At 40.6% G+C, this 20719-nt stretch overlaps 2 protein-coding genes across 3 annotated transcripts; one reads left to right on the forward strand and one right to left on the reverse strand.

Annotated features, from left to right (window-relative positions):
- The first annotated feature begins 2727 nt into the window (after positions 1 to 2727).
- On the forward strand, positions 2728 to 4451 carry LOC111646440 (DNA damage-inducible transcript 4-like protein). The gene is made up of 2 exons (XM_023395927.2): positions 2728 to 3002; positions 3619 to 4451. Exons 1-2 carry the CDS (start codon positions 2825 to 2827, stop codon positions 4062 to 4064), a joined length of 624 nt encoding a protein of 207 aa, XP_023251695.1. The 5' UTR covers positions 2728 to 2824; the 3' UTR covers positions 4065 to 4451.
- Positions 4452 to 4787: 336 nt separating this feature from the next.
- brd8b (bromodomain containing 8b) lies at positions 4788 to 19206 on the reverse strand. Of its 2 annotated transcripts, XM_023395956.2 has the most exons (19): positions 19160 to 19206; positions 18160 to 18256; positions 17085 to 17154; positions 16904 to 16953; positions 16626 to 16748; positions 16465 to 16545; positions 15836 to 15900; positions 14913 to 15079; positions 14231 to 14422; positions 13698 to 13791; positions 13151 to 13305; positions 12533 to 12971; positions 12417 to 12454; positions 12142 to 12335; positions 11649 to 11741; positions 10903 to 10971; positions 10316 to 10601; positions 8139 to 8183; positions 4788 to 6402 (listed from the first exon to the last, which is right to left on the reverse strand). In XM_023395956.2, the coding sequence occupies exons 1-19, from the start codon at positions 19176 to 19178 to the stop codon at positions 6343 to 6345; spliced, it is 2337 nt and encodes a 778-aa protein (XP_023251724.1). In that variant the 5' UTR covers positions 19179 to 19206; the 3' UTR covers positions 4788 to 6342. The 2 variants fall into 2 exon arrangements, with proteins under 2 accessions (XP_023251724.1, XP_023251725.1); XM_023395957.2 differs by lacking the exon at positions 8139 to 8183.
- Between the last annotated feature and the right edge of the window lie 1513 nt (positions 19207 to 20719).

Below are 20719 nucleotides of genomic sequence, written 5' to 3' on the forward strand. Positions count from 1 at the left end.
AACTAGTTTCTCAATAAAATATTTGGTAAGCTCTAATGTATGTATTATATAATTTGACTGTAATCATCAGAGAGACCATGTTTCACTATGACTACTGTACATTTTATAACAAAACTATTTCTATCCAAGAAAAGAAATCTCAAGAGAATAGCAACTGATCAAAATATGTGCAATTTCTCTAAGTTACTCAACATTTTTGTCCGACTCTGAGCTAAACTGTCGTCTGTGGAGGACTGGCTATGGCTTCAGTGTTCCTACGGAGTCAGTGTCAAGGGGGTTTGAAGACTTCTCTGTCCTGGGGCGATTAGTGCTTTGTCAAATAAAAGAAAACAGGTGGGACGACTCTGACTGTCCCTGTGTCTGGACGGAAGATTTAAAGAGATTGCTTCAAGAATGTACAACACCCAGTCTGAGGAGCTCCAAACGTAAACAAATTTAAAAACACCTTGGAGGGAATTCAGTACTTACTGTTAATAAGAAACATCTGTTAGAAACTATATGTTGCACTTTATTATTTCTGTTTACTTTTTGTAATGTTTTTGTGCACCTACATTACCCACAACACAACTCGACAGCCAACAGTTGGGTTGGAGATTCAGATGTGTTATGCTAGTGGTGGCTAATGTATCCTGGAGCTGCTAGCGTCAGGCAAAGGAGAGGAGCTGCAGAGGTCTGGTGTCCTCACTTCTATGAGATGAACCAACGCTGATTCAAGTGACATCACTTGAGGTCATTTATCAGACTTCGCACAGCTCCCTCTGCAGCCATAAAAGGCCTTATACAATGTAGTATGTAGGAGTACCACCCAACACCTGGAAACAAACTTTGATGTGGAGTGCCCCTTTTAAATGTCCATGTGTTCTCATCGTCCTCCATTCTTAATATTAATTTATCAGCCATAGCAGCAGCCTGTAATCTGTAGTTAAAGAACATCTCTGCTCTGAAAGGTTGTTGTGGTTGTTAATTTCTCTTATGACATTGAAAACGCCCAGTGCATATGATAATATCTTAACACCATTATGTGTGACACATACGTGGCTGGTAGATTTCCATTGCAGCATATTTCATTTTATTACTAGTTTTAAATGATATAATTTATTATAAATGATTTAGATTCTTTACTCGAGGACATCAATGTAATAATTATTTTACAAGTAAAGGCCCTGTATTAAACAATCAAAAATAATAGTACTATACCAAATTTAGAATGAAAAGTAAAAGTACTTATGGACAAAACTGTCCCTGTAATTGTTATACAATTATCTTATTACTTGATTACTTGTAAGCAGCAGTTTAACACTGGTGATTGAGATGGATCAAGTTTCCTCAAAAAAACTAGAAAACCACTAGAAACTTTATTTTCCATATGTGTGAAACGCTTGCTGCTGACAAATTTAGCATTTTACATTTTCAGCCGTCACTATCTTGTCAGCAGTTCCCTGAATTTAATTAACTGTGTGTGCCAATGAAAAACCAAGAGGCTACATAACTCTGTCAGTGATGATTTCATGTTGGAAATCATGAGGAAATGAAGGACCTAAAATACAGTGTTATCATACTGTTTGGTAGTGTAACCTATAACGCTGCATGATATTTTATTAGCAATTTATACAGTTAATTGGATGTTTATTAGGTACAACAAGCTAAATCTAATGTAGTCTAATACATGCAATAAATCCTCCTTCATGAAGGTTATAATGTTCAGTTCTTATTAAAATTGTTTTGGAGGTGTTGATTCACCTGTTTGGAGGCTGTAGTCTGTGGTGCTGCTGAACTGTATTGCCTTATATGTTATTTATTCTCCCCTCACTGATATAAATTGGGTTCACTATCATAAAATGATCATAAAGTTAAATCAACACATCTCTGAAGCTTCAATAAAAACTGAACATTAAAACCTTTGTGAAGGAAGGATTTATTGCAGGACTGCTCTATGAGACTTGGACTGCAAGCAATGATTTTTCATTATTGATTAATCTGCCAATTATTTGTTAGTTGTTAAGGCTGTTAAATGTCAGAAAAGTACATGTAAAGCCAGTCACGTTGTCCCAGAGCTCCCATTTTCAAATATCTTGTTTTGTCCAATCAACAGTTGAAAATATAAAAAATATTCAGTTCTCAATGACAGAAAAATGAGAAAAGGCTAAACTTCTCTCATTAGACGAGTGGGAACAAGAAAACTTTTTAAAAAAATGTACTTGAAAAATGGCTCATACAATTATTAAATTATCACAGCTGCTAATTAATTTTGTAAGTGATGAATTGACTTATTGTTTCAGCTCTATACAGTATTGCACTGCATTAGTTAGATAAGTGTACCTAATAAACTGGCAACAGAGTGTATGTCTTGGATGAAAACTAATACGCAAGTAACTTGTAACGACACCTGTCAGAAAAATGTACTGTAAAATATATGTGGAATACGAAATGTAAATAAAGTACAAGTAAATAATTGTCCTCCTAAATTGCACCTATTGTCATTATCAATTAGTTTTGTTAGTTTAGCTAAATTCAGCCCAGCTCTGTGGATAATGAGACTGTTGAAGCAGTCTTCTATTACTTTACAGTGAGTGTCTGACTGGTCACTGTACGTGACGGGGATCAGCTCTCCTCCTGTGCAATGCCCGGACATGTTGCGTGAGTTCAGGAACTTTCTCGGCCCCGCCCACACGTGAGAGCTCAGCTGATGCAACCGGCGACTCCTCCGGTATAAAAGCTGCGCGCTCGCCGCTCGCTGTCGCTCGTCTCAGTTAACTTAATACATGGAGAAGATACAAACCGGACGTTTGGAGGAGACACCGGAGCTTTGCAAACAGGAATCAGGATGGTCTATACCACGGCTCTGCTCTTTGGACACGGAGTGCCCGTCTTGTCGGAGGAAGAAAGCGTCGTAGAGATGATAGGAAAGTACCTCTCCCAACTTACATCCCCGGGCCGAAAGACGAGCTCAGCCCGGCGGGGCAGCGTCGAGAGCTGCGATGAGACAGACAGCAACTCGCCATGTAAGTTGTTTTAAAAGTTAAATGTAATTGAAACTACAAAAACGTATTTTTTAAAACAGCTTTTCAGTCAGTTCTAGTTGACAGTAACTAATAAAAACCGCAGAACACTCACCTAATTACAGTTGAATATTAATGCGCTATCATGATTGAAATAACCATAATCTTTATATTGGAACTAGACCTTTAATATTTGGCGCAAGAACTAATTAATTACCTAATCTCAGTGATGGGGATGTGTCTGATGTAAGTGACTGAGGTGTTGGATCAGCTGATGACAGACTAAGCTGGGCTCCTCCTCTCAGCTGCTGATACAAAGACAGTACTCTGATGACTCCGGGGTCAGAGCAGCAATGAGACATGATGCATGACCACATGATAAACATAGTGGCAAAAGTGAAATGGCAGAGTGAGGGTCAAAGTCTTGCAGTCAGTGATGTAGTGTTTGGGGTAAATTGTAAGTTCTCGTCATTAGAGAAACTATGAATACACTGACATGGCTTTGACTGCCAGTGGCTGTCAGCATAGATGTTAAACTTTTATAGAGATGAACTTACTGTTTAATATACTGTGGGTTAATGCCACTTATTCTAACAGCACTCTTGGTCTCTTTCCACAGTGAACAACCTGGATGCTGGTTTGGAGCATGAAGAGCGGCTCCTTCAGCAGGATGTGACCCAGCAGATAGAGCGCTGTCTGACAGAGGCCAAGGCGTCCACCCTCCACTGCCAGGTGCTGCTGCTGCCACACCAGATGACCACCAAGGTCGGCCAGGACGTGGTGCACTTCTCAGCTGATGAGCCCTGTGGGCTCCGTGGCGCCTCTATCAAGGTGTATGTGGAGTGCAAAGATGGCCTGAAGTCTGTGGGGAGCGTCTTCCCAGACCCGAGTGTCACGCCCACATTTGAACTGTCTGTGATCTTAAAGGCAGACAAGGATGGCGGCTGGCCGCCGCTCAAGCACATCTTTGGTACCAACAAAGTGTTGAAGCTGAGACCAGAGTACCGGCTGGTGAAGAGGAAGCTCTACTCCTCTGCCAGTCCTGTCATCCATGATTTCCACTAGGGGTGAAGTTGAGAATGTGAACCCCCGTTTCACTGTTTACCTCTTCGTTAGTGTTTGAATGTTATTTTGAGGCTACACACACAAAGTCTAGCCTGGCAAGATGCGGAAAATGCTGGATTTTCTCTGTGTTGTATAAGAAAGTGGATTGTTCTGTGTTTTATGTATGAATGTCTTAGAGCAGGAGGCAACACTGCTTGTTTTCCTTCACTGTAGCCAATATGACTGCAGTATTTTGCACAGAACAGTTGAATGTTAGTGTACACTGTAAACATGAACACATCCTCCCAGGAATGGGCGGGTCTCACTCCTGAAGTGTGCTGTACTTTTGCTACTGTTTGTTACTTTTATTATTTATGAGACTTTGAAATAAATGTTGTTACACCACTACTACTTAGTCCTGTGCTTGCATCAGTGTACTGTTACTTTACTGGCTATCTAAGTGACATGTGGCTCCCCCAGCACACCTATTATACATTTTGTTGCTGACCACATCATGGGGCCTGCTGGTGCTTCATGACTTGCTTGCGTAGCTTGTGTTTCGAGTTTTTCACAATAGAGGAAAAATGATTACACAATATTGAGTGTGCTAGATGTTTTCAATGAGCCCATTCAGAACAGCGAATGTGTCTGGTGACAGATTACCAAGAAAGCTAAGACTAGAAGTTGCAAAAGAAATCCCTCAAGTAAACACTGGGCTGTTCGGGTTAAACAACTCTGACCTGATTTAGGTTTAGATCAAATAATCTTTTTATTTAACAAATGTACAACAGAACACATGATACATGTATCGGCTACCCAAACACAGAACTCTACATGATCCATCACGCGGGTACAAAACTTATATTTGTACTCCCATCTAACACACATTACACAAACATGTTTCTTATGCTATTTACATAGCACACACCGGCTACGTCCTAAGTGACAACTAGGGATGCATCAATACTATTTCAGCAACAACAATCTCCATGCTGTTTTAACCTTTCAACTAACTCAACAGCTGTATTTTACATGACTACCAAACATTTCACAAAGCATGTCTTTACTTTTTAGATCGATTTCCTGCCTTCACTGGCAGCTTTTGGTTTCTATACATTTTCAGGAACTGCTTTGAAAACTCAGATGCCTGAGTGTACCTGAATGCACCGCCAAAGTGTTTAAATCGACACTGTTGCTGTAATAAAAGACAGCAAGTTGTAAAATTGTAAATTTATTTGTAACCTGGATGTTATGGAAGCTGAGGGCTGCTTGAAGGCAGGTAGTCAAACTTTAAACTTGTGCTTTGGAAAAACGTAGGCAGAAATGTAAAGTACATGCGATTTGCAGTTAATGCGCTGAAACATGCGAAACACTGGTATGATCATTTAAATCCAACAGATTGCAGCATTATAATCTGTTACTAAACGAAGCAGACATAAGCAACCAGTTCAGTGACATCACCTGATGTCCTTCGTTTAGAAAGACATCCTTGTTTCACTGGTGAAAAAGTAAGAAATTCCAGTTGTAAAGACGTGATTAGTGGATCTCTCTGCAACTTTTCAGTAGTGATCAGACTGATGGATGATCCTGGTTCCATCTGGTGCCAGTAGAACAAGTAGTATTCATTTTGAATTTGTGGAAACTGTACATTATGATTTATCGTATGGAAATTCTGGTTGTTGTTGCTGTCTCGTGTCTTTTCGGCTATAAGTGTTGAGCACAGTTTGGTGCAATACACTCAAAGAAACTGATCAATCACCCCACTAGTATTAATGCATCCATGATTCAACATGATAAAAATCTGGCGAGTAGAACTCATCCGCCCTTTATCATCTGATCCCAAACAAACTTTTTGCTGGTGATAATGTTCTTTTTCTCTTTTTCCACAACGTCCTTTACTTTTCCATCTCAGCCGGAGGAAATGATGAGCAGCCACCTTAGCCCTTCTCCTGAAATGATACTTAGGGAAAGTGGTGCACTGGCTTGTTTGTCCTGGAGTGAGATCCCATAGTGCTGAGCATTAACCAATCATAAGAACTGGGGAAGAGGAAGCTCTACGCAGCTCTCTCAGACACACACCCTCATCTACGCCAAAGCACGGATGACTAAGTGAGCACGCACGTGAGCGCGCACGTGAGCGCACACACACACACACACACACACACACATACGCACACACAGAGACTGCAGTCCCCTTCAGAAAACAACCAAAGTGACTGGTAAGTATTCAGCTCCACCTTCTCCGATAACAAAAGTGGCTGTTTGTCTCTTTAAGTGTCTCGTTCTCTGAGATGTGAGTCTATTTCTTCATCTTGAGGTCGGCCTCCATGGCACTACGGCGACCTCTGGTGCCTCCGTCCTGCAGCAGAGAAAGATGAGGAGAAACGGGGAAAAAGAAAATAAATGAGAGCAGGAGAAAGAATTAACATAAGAGTGGAAAGGTCAGTGGTCAGCTGGACAGCGTGAAGGGAGGCCCTGTGGCGGACCTCCTCACGTGATTGAGCTCCGCACAAAAACACAGCACAGTCCACTTCGGAAGGCTTCCTCCCCAAATGAAGAACATAAAAAATAATAAATAATGGTGAGAAAGAAAAAGTAAGATTTAAAACGAAAAGAAGGAGAAAAGAAATTAGAACATGCAGAGACACGGACAATCGCACGTAAACAGAAAAACACAGGAAACCGGCATGGGGTCATTAACCGAAGGTCGACGGAAGCTTGGGTGATGAAAGGTTACTGGAGCCTGTGTGTTTACGTGTGTGTGTGTGTGTGTGTGTGTGTGTGTGTGTGTGTGTGTGTGTGTGGTGAGAATATTGTGTCCAAACACAACTTAAATTTTATGAGGGTGACACAGACAGTGATGTGTGAGAGCATGTGAGAAACTGTAAGAGCAAGAGGGAGAGAGAAAGGTGACCTTTAATTCAGATCCTTGACACACATCTGTACAGCTGAATACGACTGAGCACCGACAGTGTGTGTTCATTTTCTTCAGTACTACTAAGTATGTGATACTAAAGTTTAGTAGCTTTAGTCACACCAGTTGTAAAACCTGATGGACTAGATATCTACTTTCCATAAACAGGAAAACATATAAACGTTAGAGAAAAAGTCCAAAGTCTGACACGTGAAGGAAACTTCTGTGTCTGAGCAAACTAAAACTAAAAAAATAAAAATCTGACCTTTTCTAAAAGCCATTAAATTCTATTGAAGGTGTCTCGCAAAGTTAAAACATTTCTGTATTTGCGTTTTTCTCTGCTCGTCTTACTGGTTGAAGTGGGCGGGACTCACTTACAAAAAGGTGATGTCATGTACTTGTGTGCACCAATCAGTTTTAAGGAATATTCGAATCAAAACAACAACTGTTGCGAGGCTGTTTGATAATGTTATCAGACAAATGTGAATAAAATCTGATCAAACCACACTCACAAATTTAACTATCAATAAATAATATTGTGTACATTTGATTTCTTTAGAAAAGTCTAGAATATTTACAGTTTCAAGTGTTTATAATTTATTGTTTATAATTTAATAGTTGTTCTTTAACTGATGCTGGATTTGATATCAATATTTGGGAGTTCAAAATATCCCACATCAGCCAATTGTATTTTTCTTTTTTAACATTAACACATTAAACATTTTGATATGGACCCTGTCAATTTTTTTCTTTTATTTAAATTGTGCCCAAGACACATGTTGAGCAGGAAGTAGTGTAGCGGAAAAATAAAATATTTTAAAGCTTGACTTTTGTTAATATTCAGACTATAAACCCAGAATAATATTTCATTAATGATGGCTTATATACTTGTCATGGTGCTTTTAAATTACCTGAATGGCAACCGGTTAGTTTTTCCAGTTATATTATTGATTAACACCAATAATATAAATATTTAAATCCTTTCTACTTTTTTTTTTTTTTTTACAGCAGGTTTATTTACTGCCACCAATATACAACTGGACAGAGAGAGAAAGCAAAGAAAAGAGATGAGGGGAACAGACTGATGTGTATACTGTGTGTGTGTTTGTTTGCATTGAGACAAGCGTATGCGGAGCGTGGCCTGGTTCTGGTGAAATCTGAGGGAGAACCTGAATACTTACAAAGAGAGAGAGAAGGAAAGCAGGAGAGGCCATTGGGACACTGTCCTGTAGGAGGACAAACATTGGAGTGAGAAAGAGAGAAAAGACACACATGTGCGTGAGAAGCAAGTTTCATACAAGTCTGCGCAAAACACAGGAGCACGCTGGGGGACGGGAGTCCATTTGACCGCTGCACCGCACGTACACAAACACATACACCCATTCACACGTGTCACAAAGACAGATAGTCACACACACACACACTCCCATATGCAGAGCGTAAATAGTGACATTCATGACACACACAAGAAGGCAGACACCCTCCCATACACACTAACATGTCTTTAACGCAGCTCACAACCCCCTCAAGTCCCATCATGGCTTGTGTGAAAAATATCATGACTTACATTCAGCTGTGGCACTTCTATAAGCTACATGTTACATATCATCTAAATTAACCTATAGAATAATGTGGCAGTCTCATATCCACTCCAGCTGAGCTCGCTGTGGAGAAACAGCCAAACAAAGATTAAAAAACATTTTATAAATTTGTGTAACAACTCGCCAGGTATATTCTATACAGTAAACCAGTTGCAAAATTTGCAATTAAACACACAATTTAGCACATTCCCAGATATTGTCTGTCTGGAGACGACTTTTTAAAATCATATCATACTGAAAAAAATGCCATGAGTAGCAGGGACCACGTTAGACCCACACTCAAGTCTCCCACATTCATGCAGTAATTAAGTAATACACACACAGCTGCGAATAAGAAACTTCACTGCGGACATTTGCAGATAGACAGTCAGACAGACAGGGGCAGAAACAGGTGAGTCAGTGACAGGCAGACAGACAGAAGTTAGTGAGGAGAGGTGCAGCCAGCATGCAGGACATGAATCAGCTGGGAAGTCAAGACCAGGATCATACCACTGAAGCACGTGACAGAAAGCGGAGGGAAGTGTTGATCAAACCCCTCTGTTGTTTAACACTGTGTGTGTGTGTGTGTGTGTGTGTGTGTTTGTTTGACTTTTGTACATGTGAACATTTTGTGTGTGAATATGATAATGTTCCAAATATATTTCCCTAGATTCACAAATATAAAAGTAGCATGAATTCAACAGTTGTTATATAACAAGGCATATTTTCAGTGTCTAACCTGGAATATAGAATAATTTCATTTAAGTTATCAAGTTTTCAACTGAGACACAGAGGGCTTTAGCATCACCTGCAATCATGTATTCTGCGGTGGTTCAAACAGCATGTTGTATAAGTTACATAACGCTAACAGTACTTCTATCACTTTAGATGACCACAGTGCTACAAGTCGCAAGTGTTTCACTTTAGATTTAGTGTGAAACACTGGATGTTATACTGTAGCAGACACACATGGATGATTCTGGTAATTACAATTCTACATGAAACACCAGAAAGTCAGTTTCCCAGAATGCTTATGGTTTTCTCTGAAGACAAATTCTGTGCAAAACAGAGGGCGTTATTCCAATGATCCGTTCAATCTAGATCTGCACACATTATTACACATTTGCTTGTTACTTGAGGAAAAACATATTCTTCAATTACCACTAAAGAAGAGATTGCATTACCTAGTATCAGGTACATATCTGTGAAGTCCACAGGTGATACAGTTCCTATGTCAAACAGACTTTCACAAGTCACATGCAAGTCTTTGGTCAATGACCAGCTCACTTAAAACGCCTTATCTGTTTAGATTAGAGGCCTAAGGACTTAACCCCTGCACATTATGGTTGGTGATGGATATGTTAGAGTAGGAGCAGAGTGCTTTAGTATGTAAATCAATACATGTGCTTGCTCCTGTGCAGTATAGAGAGCGGGAGAATGAAGAAGAGGACTATGCCACAGGAGTGGTTTGACAAATTTCTCTGGGCGTGTTGATCTCAGACCTGGGCAGGAAATCGTAATTTTTCATGTCAACTCTAAAATCATTACACTTGTAAACTCAATTCATAACTCTGAGCTACGAACAAGGGAGACTGAGCCTGCAACATTATAAACAAAGACTCAGTCATTTTGCTATATTACCTCCATGGTACAATTACGCTGTTGAGCTTCAGAACATCAACAGCTTTATAGAGTTCTTTAACACAATATCACTTTGACACTTGGAGAGATGTTTAAGGGGAATCTTAATTTCACCCCCAACAAGTCACCCAACCCACCTTCTCAGCTGGCTCTCCTGGCTTACGGTTTCCCTCCCTCCCGCGGAGGCTCTTGGCGGAGATGGCACTCTCTGACGTCTGCATGATGAGCTGCGTGGCCAGGAACTGCTGCACGTGCTCCAGGACGTCACGCTGCATCTCCAGCGCCATGTGGTACACGTCGTGGTCCGACGAGTTGTACATGACGGCATTCTGAAACATCAGCATGATATCTCGCTGGAACTCCGCTGTCGTACGGATCACGCCGGACTCAATGTTCTTTTTTATGGCCGACAGGTCCATGGGTCTGGAACAGGACGGGTGGTAGGAGTCCCAGGGCAGAGATAGATGTTTGTATTAAAGTTTGTGTCTACTATGAACGATCACTATCTTCTGCTATTGAACAGAATTACATTACTAATAGTATAGTATAATATTAACACGTTAGGTGCCATGTCAAGCTCACTTGTGCTACAAAAGAATTAAACACACAAGTTTCTAGGACCCTGGGAAGAAAGCTTATGCGTTTCTTTGAACCACAGTAACAGCCTGAGACTGTAATTTCACTGAAAAATCAAGGGAGTGTGTGTGTGTGTTTGAGGTCAGACCTGTGTACGATGCTGTGGTAACCGGGGGCAATGTCATCTGACACAGGCTGCAGGAAGACACTGGCATACCTGAGACACATGACAACAGCAACAACAGTAAAACACATTTCCCTTTAAAACAGCTGCAGCGAGATCTTTTTTTTTGCAGACTATGTTTCCTGTAACTAAATATTTATTTCTCCAAAGAGGTGATATATCACTTTCACTGTGCACACGTGTTTGTTGAGAGGATAAAGTGAGAACTAAGGTACCAAGAAACAAAAACGTTGCAGACTAAGGAGTTGTGTCCAGAATTAGACCTGTCTTTTAACTGTCTTTCTCATTTCTGTCGTTGTCTCGCAAACCTTTAGCTGCTATTGGCTACTGGCCAAGACTGTAGTGAACATAACTCTTGAAACCCTTTTCTGTTTGCACTCTACAGGGATACACTACATTAAATAGAAATGAGACCTCAGTACATTTAAGAGTGTTGGCTTCATGGTATTGGTGATGAGGATGGTATTATCATAATGCAGCATGAATGGACCTAATATGGTTCTTATATATTACTATTCTTAGACAAGAAACTGCCTGCTGTTAAATGACAAACAAAAACTCAATACAATCAAGATGATCTTGTGACGACATTAAAACTTATAGAGCAAAAAATAATAATTTTCCAAATGAGACTGACTGGGAGCTATTGCTGAAGTATTTTGACAAAGACTGATTGATTTTTGATGCAGGAAAAGGCCAAGACGCTCCACCTGTGGTTGGCTGCAGCTCTCCACACCAGCATAATGGCTTTCTTCCAGATCTTCTGCGCCTGCACTGCCTCCTGGTCCTCACCACATGTAGATCTGATGCACAAAGACAGAGTTGAACAGAAGGGAGAGAGAGGAAGTGAGTGGGAAATGAAGAGAGGATTGTAAAGTCCACAGTGAATGGAAATGGAAAGCAGAAGAGAAACCCCAAGTGGCAGAGAGACAAAAGCACATGCCGTTAGAATTTTTGATGTCAGCAGTCACAGACTGCTTAGCTCAGAGAAATGGAGTCCTAATCTCATTCAGAGGTCATGACATAAATATTCATGACAAATGCCAGCTAAGCTTTATCTAGTTTTAACACAGCAGTTCACTTTAAATGTTTTGTTGCAGGGGTTATCTCAGGACGTTGCCCTGAAGTAACCAGTACCCAGTAGATAAAAATGGTGATTATCACAATTATCACATCACTTCTGCAACCGTCAATGACACATACAGCTGGGATGAAGAAGCCGGGCTGCTGGCCAGTGAATCGGCCGTGTAGCGTTGTGAGGGGGGGCCGTAGCCGTCTTCACTCTCGCTGGCAGCCCGCTCCACCTCAGACAGATAGGGTCCTTCCCCAGATTCCTCCTTCAACTCCATCCCTTCTTCAGGGTCACCCTCACTGCCGGCCTCCTCCTCCTTTACCTCCTGGAACAAACATACAAACAAGTAAAATGACTGCAATTTACGAAGGATGTTTGTATGTGTAAGTATGAATACGTGTGTTACCTTGGACTCTTTTCCAGACACAGAGCTGTCCTCAGAGTCTGTGGAAGAAGAATGAGAAGAGGATTAAATAACATAAACATACGAGTATGATTTGTGTATGTGTGCTCAACACCCACCTAGACATGGCGGGTTGGGCTCAGGCTGGCTCCACTCCTCTCCTTCACTTTTCACTGTTGCTTCAGTGGCCTCCTTCCCTGTCGCCCCCTCCTCCGTAACCTCAATTCCTGTAGCGCCGTCATCAGAGGCGACAGAAGAAGTGACATCACTTCCTGTCACCTCAGGTCCCTCACAGTTTCCCTTAATCTGCTCTTCTCTTTTAATCTCTGGTTGGTTCTGGGTCTCTGTGCTCGCAGGAGTCGGGGCTGACATCGCGGTGACATCCTGAGACTCCTGTGTGGGGTTGGAGTCCTGGACTGTGGGTGTAGGATCTGAAGCCTTCAGCTCCTGGGTCTCCCAGGGGCCAGGGAGAGTGTGTCCCTCTGAAACAGCCTCTTCACACAGAGAGAGTGCTGCTTCTACCGCTGCTGCATCCAAAGCCTCCACAGAGTCATCGACCTAAGAAGAGGGCAGGAGGGCAGGGATTATTACAAGCTGAAACACAACTAGTATACACTACACAATGTGATCTTAATGACTGAACAAATGTTGCTTATCTTATATAATGCTTTATCCACTGGAGCTTTCTGCACTGGGAACTGATGACAGCAGACACACTGACACAGCAACTACTGTACCTTCTCCTCTATGATGGCGATGATGTCTCCTACTGTCTCCAGGTCCAGTTCGTCTCCCATATAAGACACCGCTACAAGGTCCTCTTCTACTAATCCCGTCTCCTCACCGAGCTCTGCCTTCACTGCAGCTTCTGCTTCTGCTTCTGCTTCACCCTCTGCAAGCACACACACAGGAGTAATTAAGAACACGTTTTAAGTAATATAATGGAAACTGATCTGGGGTGTTGTGATCATAGTTTATGTCGCCATGATGCCCGGCTGTATTTGTCTCTTTGTTTTTTAAACAAGCTTTTTAACTGTATCATGTGTATTTGGCTGCATAGTGCAGAGTCAGGACATTTTGAATATATCTCCCAGGGTAGCAGCCAAACATCAGACAAAGCACATGCACCATGTTCTAGCTATTGATCAATAAAACAGTGTCATTCTCCCATGAATCATCCTGAGTAACAAAGGCATTATTCAATAACCCATTCTTAAAAGCAGGAAATGTGCCTGTACGTGCGCACACATGAAGTGTTATGTGTATTTATATATGTATATTTACCTGTGATGACCTCATGACCAGGTGGTAAGGCAGTGGCTGCAGTGGCTGTCTGTAGTCCATTGGTGAGGTTTCCAGTCGAGTCTCCCTCCGCCACCTGACATCAACAAATAAAAAAATAAAAAAATAAATAAAAAACACCATCAGGTTTATTCCAGTCCTGAGAAAAAAATTTCAATATAATATGAATTCTCGTCAATTTTGAAAACTGCTGTGAGACCTGATGCCTGTGAATCTTTACTGCTTAAAATGAAAATGCACCAAAATAAGAATTAATGCATTTAAGGATAAAACCTGTGATCATGCCAAACACCTGTATCCTCATCAAGACTAACCAGGTAGTTAAATGTGATATTCCAGGATTTCCTTTTGTACTGACAAGGTATTCTTATAGTTTAGTATTAATCTATTGGTACTAATAGGATATGGGAATTAAGCACAGCAACTTTAAGGCAGTTATAACTGAGTGTTGTTCATTTTCATTCCTGTATTCTTGTAGCTTTGGAAGTTATCATCCAAGCAAAGGTGCTACCTACCAGGCGGGAGCCAGCTGACATGAGGTTGCTTTTTTTCAGCAGTTCTGACAGAAGAGGTGAGGGCGGTGGTGTGGCTTTCTGGGCCAGGAGCCTCTTCTGTGGTGAGTCATCTACTAGAGCAGCCAGGCCTCCATCTTTGGGCCCGGGACCTGGAGCGTCCGTTGCAGGTAGAAACACTGCGACCCCCTGGGCCTGGCAGAGGCAGCAAAGAATCAGCAAGAGTGGTTGGCACAGGCAACCACAATATTGTCAAAACACTTCCTCCTTCCAGCTGGTGTTGGGTGTGCCAAATACACCATAATGTGAGATGAGCTTTTGCCATGGACTCATGAGGAGACAAAAAAACATGTTGAAGGTACAGAGGCAATTCTGTGGAGCCCACAGTGAAGTCAGTGCTGAATTCAAAGTGAAGGTACTGTCTTAAACAGACACAAGAGTCTAATGTGAACAGAGGTCTTGACAGTGAATTACAGTATATGAGTCCATTTCAATGAAGACTGAAATATACTTTTGTCGACTGAAGTACTGAAAGTACTGAATTAATTTCACATTACAAGACAGTAAAACTGTACTTTGGAAAATGTCTTTGCTCGATAAAGAAAAGATTATGTACCACACTTTTCTCTCAGCACAGGCAGTATTCTCATCGTATCTCATCACTGCTTAATGAGTATGTTCTTACAACTGAGTGGGTGGTGGTGTCGTCGGTGGCAACACCTCCTGTGTCCATGGGCGGTGTGGGGACTGAAGAGTCGGCCTGAGAATCCAGCGTCGGCGGGCTGGCACCCAGAGGAGAACGCACAGTTACACTGGGCAGACGCTTAGGTGTGTTTTTCGCCGCCTGACGAGCTGTGACGGAGAGAGAGTGGGTCAGACAGGGTGACAGAGAGAAAGAGTCCATTTTGTGAGGGAACTCGGTTCAAGGAATTAAGAGAAAAAAACTGCAACAAAGAAATCATGAGCAAGGCATCATGCGATAGCACTGTGTTTACAACCCAAGCACGTCAGAGAAACAACCCCTTGTCTTAACAGGAAAGAAAAAAAATATTCCAAGAAGAGGCCAGGGCAAAGTGTTCTAGTAGTGGCAGATTCATTGCATTAAGACTGAAAAGTCTTCACCGGTATATACATGTGAAAAAACCCTGTCCTTCTACTTCTCCTTTGTTGGTTTCGATTTCGTCATGGCCCTCTTTTTAATGCACTATTTCACAGATATTTATAGACAGAATGTTGTTTATCATTTAAGGTGTAAACAATGTGTCTGCAATGTCACATCAATTTTTCTTTGTTCTTAACAATGTCATGAAAACATACAACACTGCAAACACTGATCTTGGCAAAGCAGCAGATAAAGCGCTCACACCTTATAAAACAAATGTATTTGGCAAATGGAGATGTTGTTAGTTTATTATATTCTGATGCACCTCCAGAACTCTCTCATATCTTGCCAGGCAATGTGTGAGGAGTGACACAATGGAATCACCGATCCTACAGATTAAGTGTGAAGTTAACAATAAATACCCAAATGATCCAAGATACAGGTTCTCCAGAAGAAAAATTACATTTTTCAAAATAAGGCCTTCACAGTGTGCAGACTTAATCTACCTTGGTATGCCGTTTCTGTTGCTTTTCTCTTCTGCTCTGCTTCCTCCTCATCCTGCTTCTTCTTTCTGGAGTTGGAAAAACAAACAATTCAAATGACTGACAATTTGAGGAGATGGTGGCAGAAGCGAGGGACAAGAATGTGGCTGAAAAGCTGCAAGTTTTCATCCCAGAACCAACTGGGGAACCTCTATTCGAAAAACTACTATTGAGGTGTCATTGCTCGCTGAACAGCAGAGACTATAGTTTAACTACACAACTAGCTGACTGAACATTTCAAATGTGATGTTTTGTGTTTTCAGAAACCTTCTCATGAACCATAATGTTGGACGATGTTGTTGACGCTACATGAAACGTCATGACATCACCAAAATTATTGACATTCATCCCCTGGGGACTAGAAAGGCCTGCACCACATTTTGTGGCAATCCATATTTCACTTTTATGGACAAAAGAGATGGATAACACACCAACCAAACCAACAAGACTTGCCTAAAGCCGCGCTGCTACTGTAGCTTGTAAAACAGCTGATATGTTTGTATTTGAATATGCTGTTGCTCACATATCAAGTACATAGTAATAACTGAGTCAAAACAACTGGCATCAAACAGAAGAACTGGTAAGAGTCTTACAGTGTGATCTCTGCCCACAGCTCCTTCAGCTGGGAGTCCATATGACCTGTCTGGATCAGATCCACCTCCTTCTTCAACTTCCTGTCAGGACAGAAATCACAGGGAGGTTAAAGGTCATATCTCACAGTCATCAAAGGTCTTTCTCTTAGGTGTACATGTACCTGTACTGCTCTTGTGTGTCTCGTAGTAGTTTTTTCAGCTCCTCTATCCTCTCAGTGGTCAGCCTACGAACGATGACATCTTCAATGGTCTCGACAACCTCACCTTTCTCACCACGCTTACGCCTGGAGCAAAGATGGGCACACGAGACACATGAGGACAACTTTTAAAATATCTTGGTGGTTTAAAAAAAACAAAACAAAAACAATGCCATCACACTGCACATAAGTGTGTGTGTGTGTGTGTGTGTGTGTGTGTGTGTGTGTGTTATCATACTAACTTTGGTGCTTCAGTAGCTTCCAGCAATTCAGAGTATTGTGAGGCACAGTGCTGAGAAAATAGAACACAGGTTTTCTTGAAGCAACTGCTACAACAAAGACGGCATCCTATCCTTGCATTAAACCTAACTAATAGAATCAGACAGTGAGAGAGACAGTTGTGTAGGTTTGCAGCTCTCTCACCTTCTGTGAGAACCAGTCAGGCGGACGACCAGGCTCTGAGAAAGGCTTGATGGCTCTGCTTACAGACACCCTGGAAGACAAACAGGTTCCTCAGAATAAACACACATGCTGAGAAGACAATCTGAAAATTAATGCATGTGGTGACTGAAGACATGCATTCACATTAGGAATAAGTGAAGACAGGTGAAAGAAATCCAGGGTATTGTGCAGGAAAAAAAATCCTGCTTAATGTCACTGATCTTCAGCACTGGCACAGCCACAATGACCAATTTCTGTTTGTGCATTCTTTACCAATTTATTTATCTTTTTTTTTTTTTTTTTTTTTTTTTTTTAAATTGTATAAAAAAATACTCAGATTGAGGTTAATGTTCTCTTACAAAGTGCTGATTGATTATCAAAGATATGTGCCACCATTATTTGAGATCCTACCTGTCACTGACACTGTTCAGATATTATAACTTGTCCAAGTCTGACCTCTAGCTGTGAGAAGTGAGATGACCTGTCTTAACAGCCCGTACCAGTAATACAGTTTTTGCACCATGTCCGAAAAGATGGACATAATAATAATAATCATGTATGTGAGCTAATATTTGAGCGCAGCTCATTTTGTAAGAGAAAAACTTTCAGTCTGCCTCTTACAATGAAGTGTGTGGCAATGTGGATTAATGTTCATTGTTGAAGAAACTAGGGACAAAAACCTCCAGGTGTTAAAAGGTCAAAAATAATTTGTTTCATAAACTGATTTGTTTGCATATTTCCACGCACTGTCTTACACATCTGTACTGCATTTTTAGCTGAATTTAATCTTTTCTGGACAGTGGGATTGATGCTTTTAGTGGTTGTACTGCTCATACTGAGAGAATAACAAAAACAGAGCTACAATTGAGACACTATGATGGTGCATTTGTTTCATTTACTGTCCGTGCAGCTATAAGCGAAACCCTCTCACATTCCACATCTCCTTTTTACTCTAGTCCTGCATCCCACCCATCATATGAATGTTTCAAATACAACAGGCAGAAATCTGCCTGTATTTTGTTCAATTTGTTGTATTTTGAGAAGGTTTTCTTTTTACCAGTTTTGGTCACCACTCCTCATGACTGAGGAGGCCAGGCACAGTTTCTCCCTGACTGACCAGGGCTCCGTTGGCCCCACATTCAGTATCTTGTGTTCTGTGGGGGGACAAAACAAAGATATACAGAGAGATTACAAAAAGTCCAGGCATCCCTGACAGCTCCCGGCTGACTAATGTATTTTGCTAATATGTTAAGAAATCACTGCACTTTTTGTAGGTATCTTGAGCTGCTCAGTTTAGTTTTATTCAATCAATAAACACAAAAATACTCGTCCAAATATCCACACAAAACAAAGAACACAAAGATAAATAACAACGTCAAAATATTCAGTTACTGTACCCTCTGTCAGAGCTGATTAATTAATATTTATTCATTTTAAACTTAACGTTAAATTCATGTTTTCTCGGGGTGATGGTGTGTTTTGTTTTGTTTGTTTTGTTTTTACGTATGAGTTCGTTTCAGGTCCTGTTTATATCCTTTAAAATAAACCGTATAGTCTATGATGTGTCAGTGAGACAAAGGTAAATGATATGAAACAGACACAGTAGCGCTGCTGAATTACTTCTAGATTTTATTATTTATCAAAGTTGGCTAGCTATCGTTAGCTACATTGACGATATTAGCGTGTATCATGTTCAGAGGGTGGTATTAAGGTGTATTGTTGTATTGCACCTTTTATTTACATGTGCTGGTGCTTGAATACAATTATAAAAGCAGATAAAATAAATATAAATAGTTAAACGCCATGGTTCCAGATACAATAACATACAGTAAGCTAATGTTTAAACAGCCGCGTTAGCTTAGCACTGTTGATTACGGGGGGACCCATTCATGAGACACACAGAGCTACACGGTATAACGTTTTCATCAAACAACGACACTACTGCGACCGGTTAAACTAATGGGAATGCGCTGCTTTGGGTTTATTTGGCGTTAGTGTTGCTGTAAATCACAATGAATCATCGAGAAAGAGTTAAAAAATATATATATATTACTCACTGCCGATACCGCTCGCCATTTCTTTTGTGACAATGCCGTGAGCCCAACTTCCGCCGGAAAGGTTTGAGTGGTACACACGCTACGGTCGTTGCACTGGAACATAGAGGATCTTTGACTGAAACCAGAGACTGTATATAAAAGGAAAGCAAGAAGGAATTTTTTTTACTTTTTTAAATAGTGTGTAGATGTTTGCAGAGCTGCTGCTGCTGTCACTGAGGATTTTCCATTTCCAGATTGAGTTAGACTTGAAAGCTAACAGGATATAACAAGTCTTTATGTTGTGATAATACCTGACTGTTGATTCTTCTTTCGGATGTATATTACTGTAAATGGGAGAGAGAAGACCACGTCTCAGAAACATTTTAGAAATACAGAGGTCATTAATCTAAATTCCCCAATGCAAAAATTAATTAAACACATTAACACATTTCAGGTATTCAAATCAAAAAAATTCTGATTTCTATTTTTCTGCTCTTTCTTCACGCATTAAAATGGTTGAATAATACTTTTATAAATATACTTTATTATACTTTTTTTTGTGTTACAGCAAATAGCTGTTGTTGTGAATCCAGTAACATAAAAGATCATCTTGTATTACTAGTACTTAAGGTACTGTAAGTTAGAGTAGGGCTGAACAATTAATCAAAATATTATAATATGGCCAATGCAATATCCAAATAGCAGCTGCTCCAATTTTTTGATGAAGGTAAAATAAAGTATTGTGGTGCTACAAATCATATTCTTCATATGTAAGGGAACATGCTTGTTTGGTACAAGACCTAACAAAAACATATCATCACATCATCTTTTTTTTTTTTTTTTTTTCCAGTGAAAGTGAAATGCAAAATGACCATTCCCACTAAAATTCTAAATCATCGCAACAGCAATATAATCGGAACAGGATATTTTTTTCATACCATTCAGAACTAAGGTAAAGACAGCCAGTGCCTGGATAAGCAACAGGAATCTGGAGTTGTGTTACACCTGAGTGCTGATCAGGACAGATCTAATGAGGTTGAGATTCACAGTCTATTCTAAATGTAGGTTATCTTTTAATGATACACAGAAATAAATAGAAATAACAGAAATAATAAATGTCTTTAATTGGGAAAAAGTCTAAATTTCAAGTAGAGATACTTTGTTTACTAAATGCTGAGTTGAATCATTTAAAGAGCAACTTAACACCAGGCTGAAGAGAAGTGTTATACAATTTTAAATCTGTTTCATCTGGAGAACTCTGTTGCACCTGTAACCACAGACAACTGTGATGTCACAGAGTACTGACATATCGCTGAGTACACTTCTACATCACCGCAGCAATGTGAGAAATTAAACAACTGGAAGTCAGTGGAGAAGGTTTTCAGCTTGTGTGCTTGTTGACTACTGAACAGAAATGGTTCAAAAAGCCAACCCCAGACCCCTTAAGTAATTGTCTATTTCCTGGTGCTAATGTCCTGAACTGCCAGGTGGTTTCGGACACACACATGTACTTTCTCAGTTGCCACAAGGGCTGATTTTGTGCAGTCTAGGTTAATATCTGCCTAATTACTGCTGCCATTC

The sequence above is a fragment of the Seriola lalandi genome, unplaced genomic scaffold, assembly GCF_002814215.2.
Source record: "Seriola lalandi dorsalis isolate HSWRI2012SDOR001 ecotype SW California unplaced genomic scaffold, Sedor1 jcf7180002054971, whole genome shotgun sequence".
Taxonomy (NCBI): domain Eukaryota; kingdom Metazoa; phylum Chordata; class Actinopteri; order Carangiformes; family Carangidae; genus Seriola; species Seriola lalandi.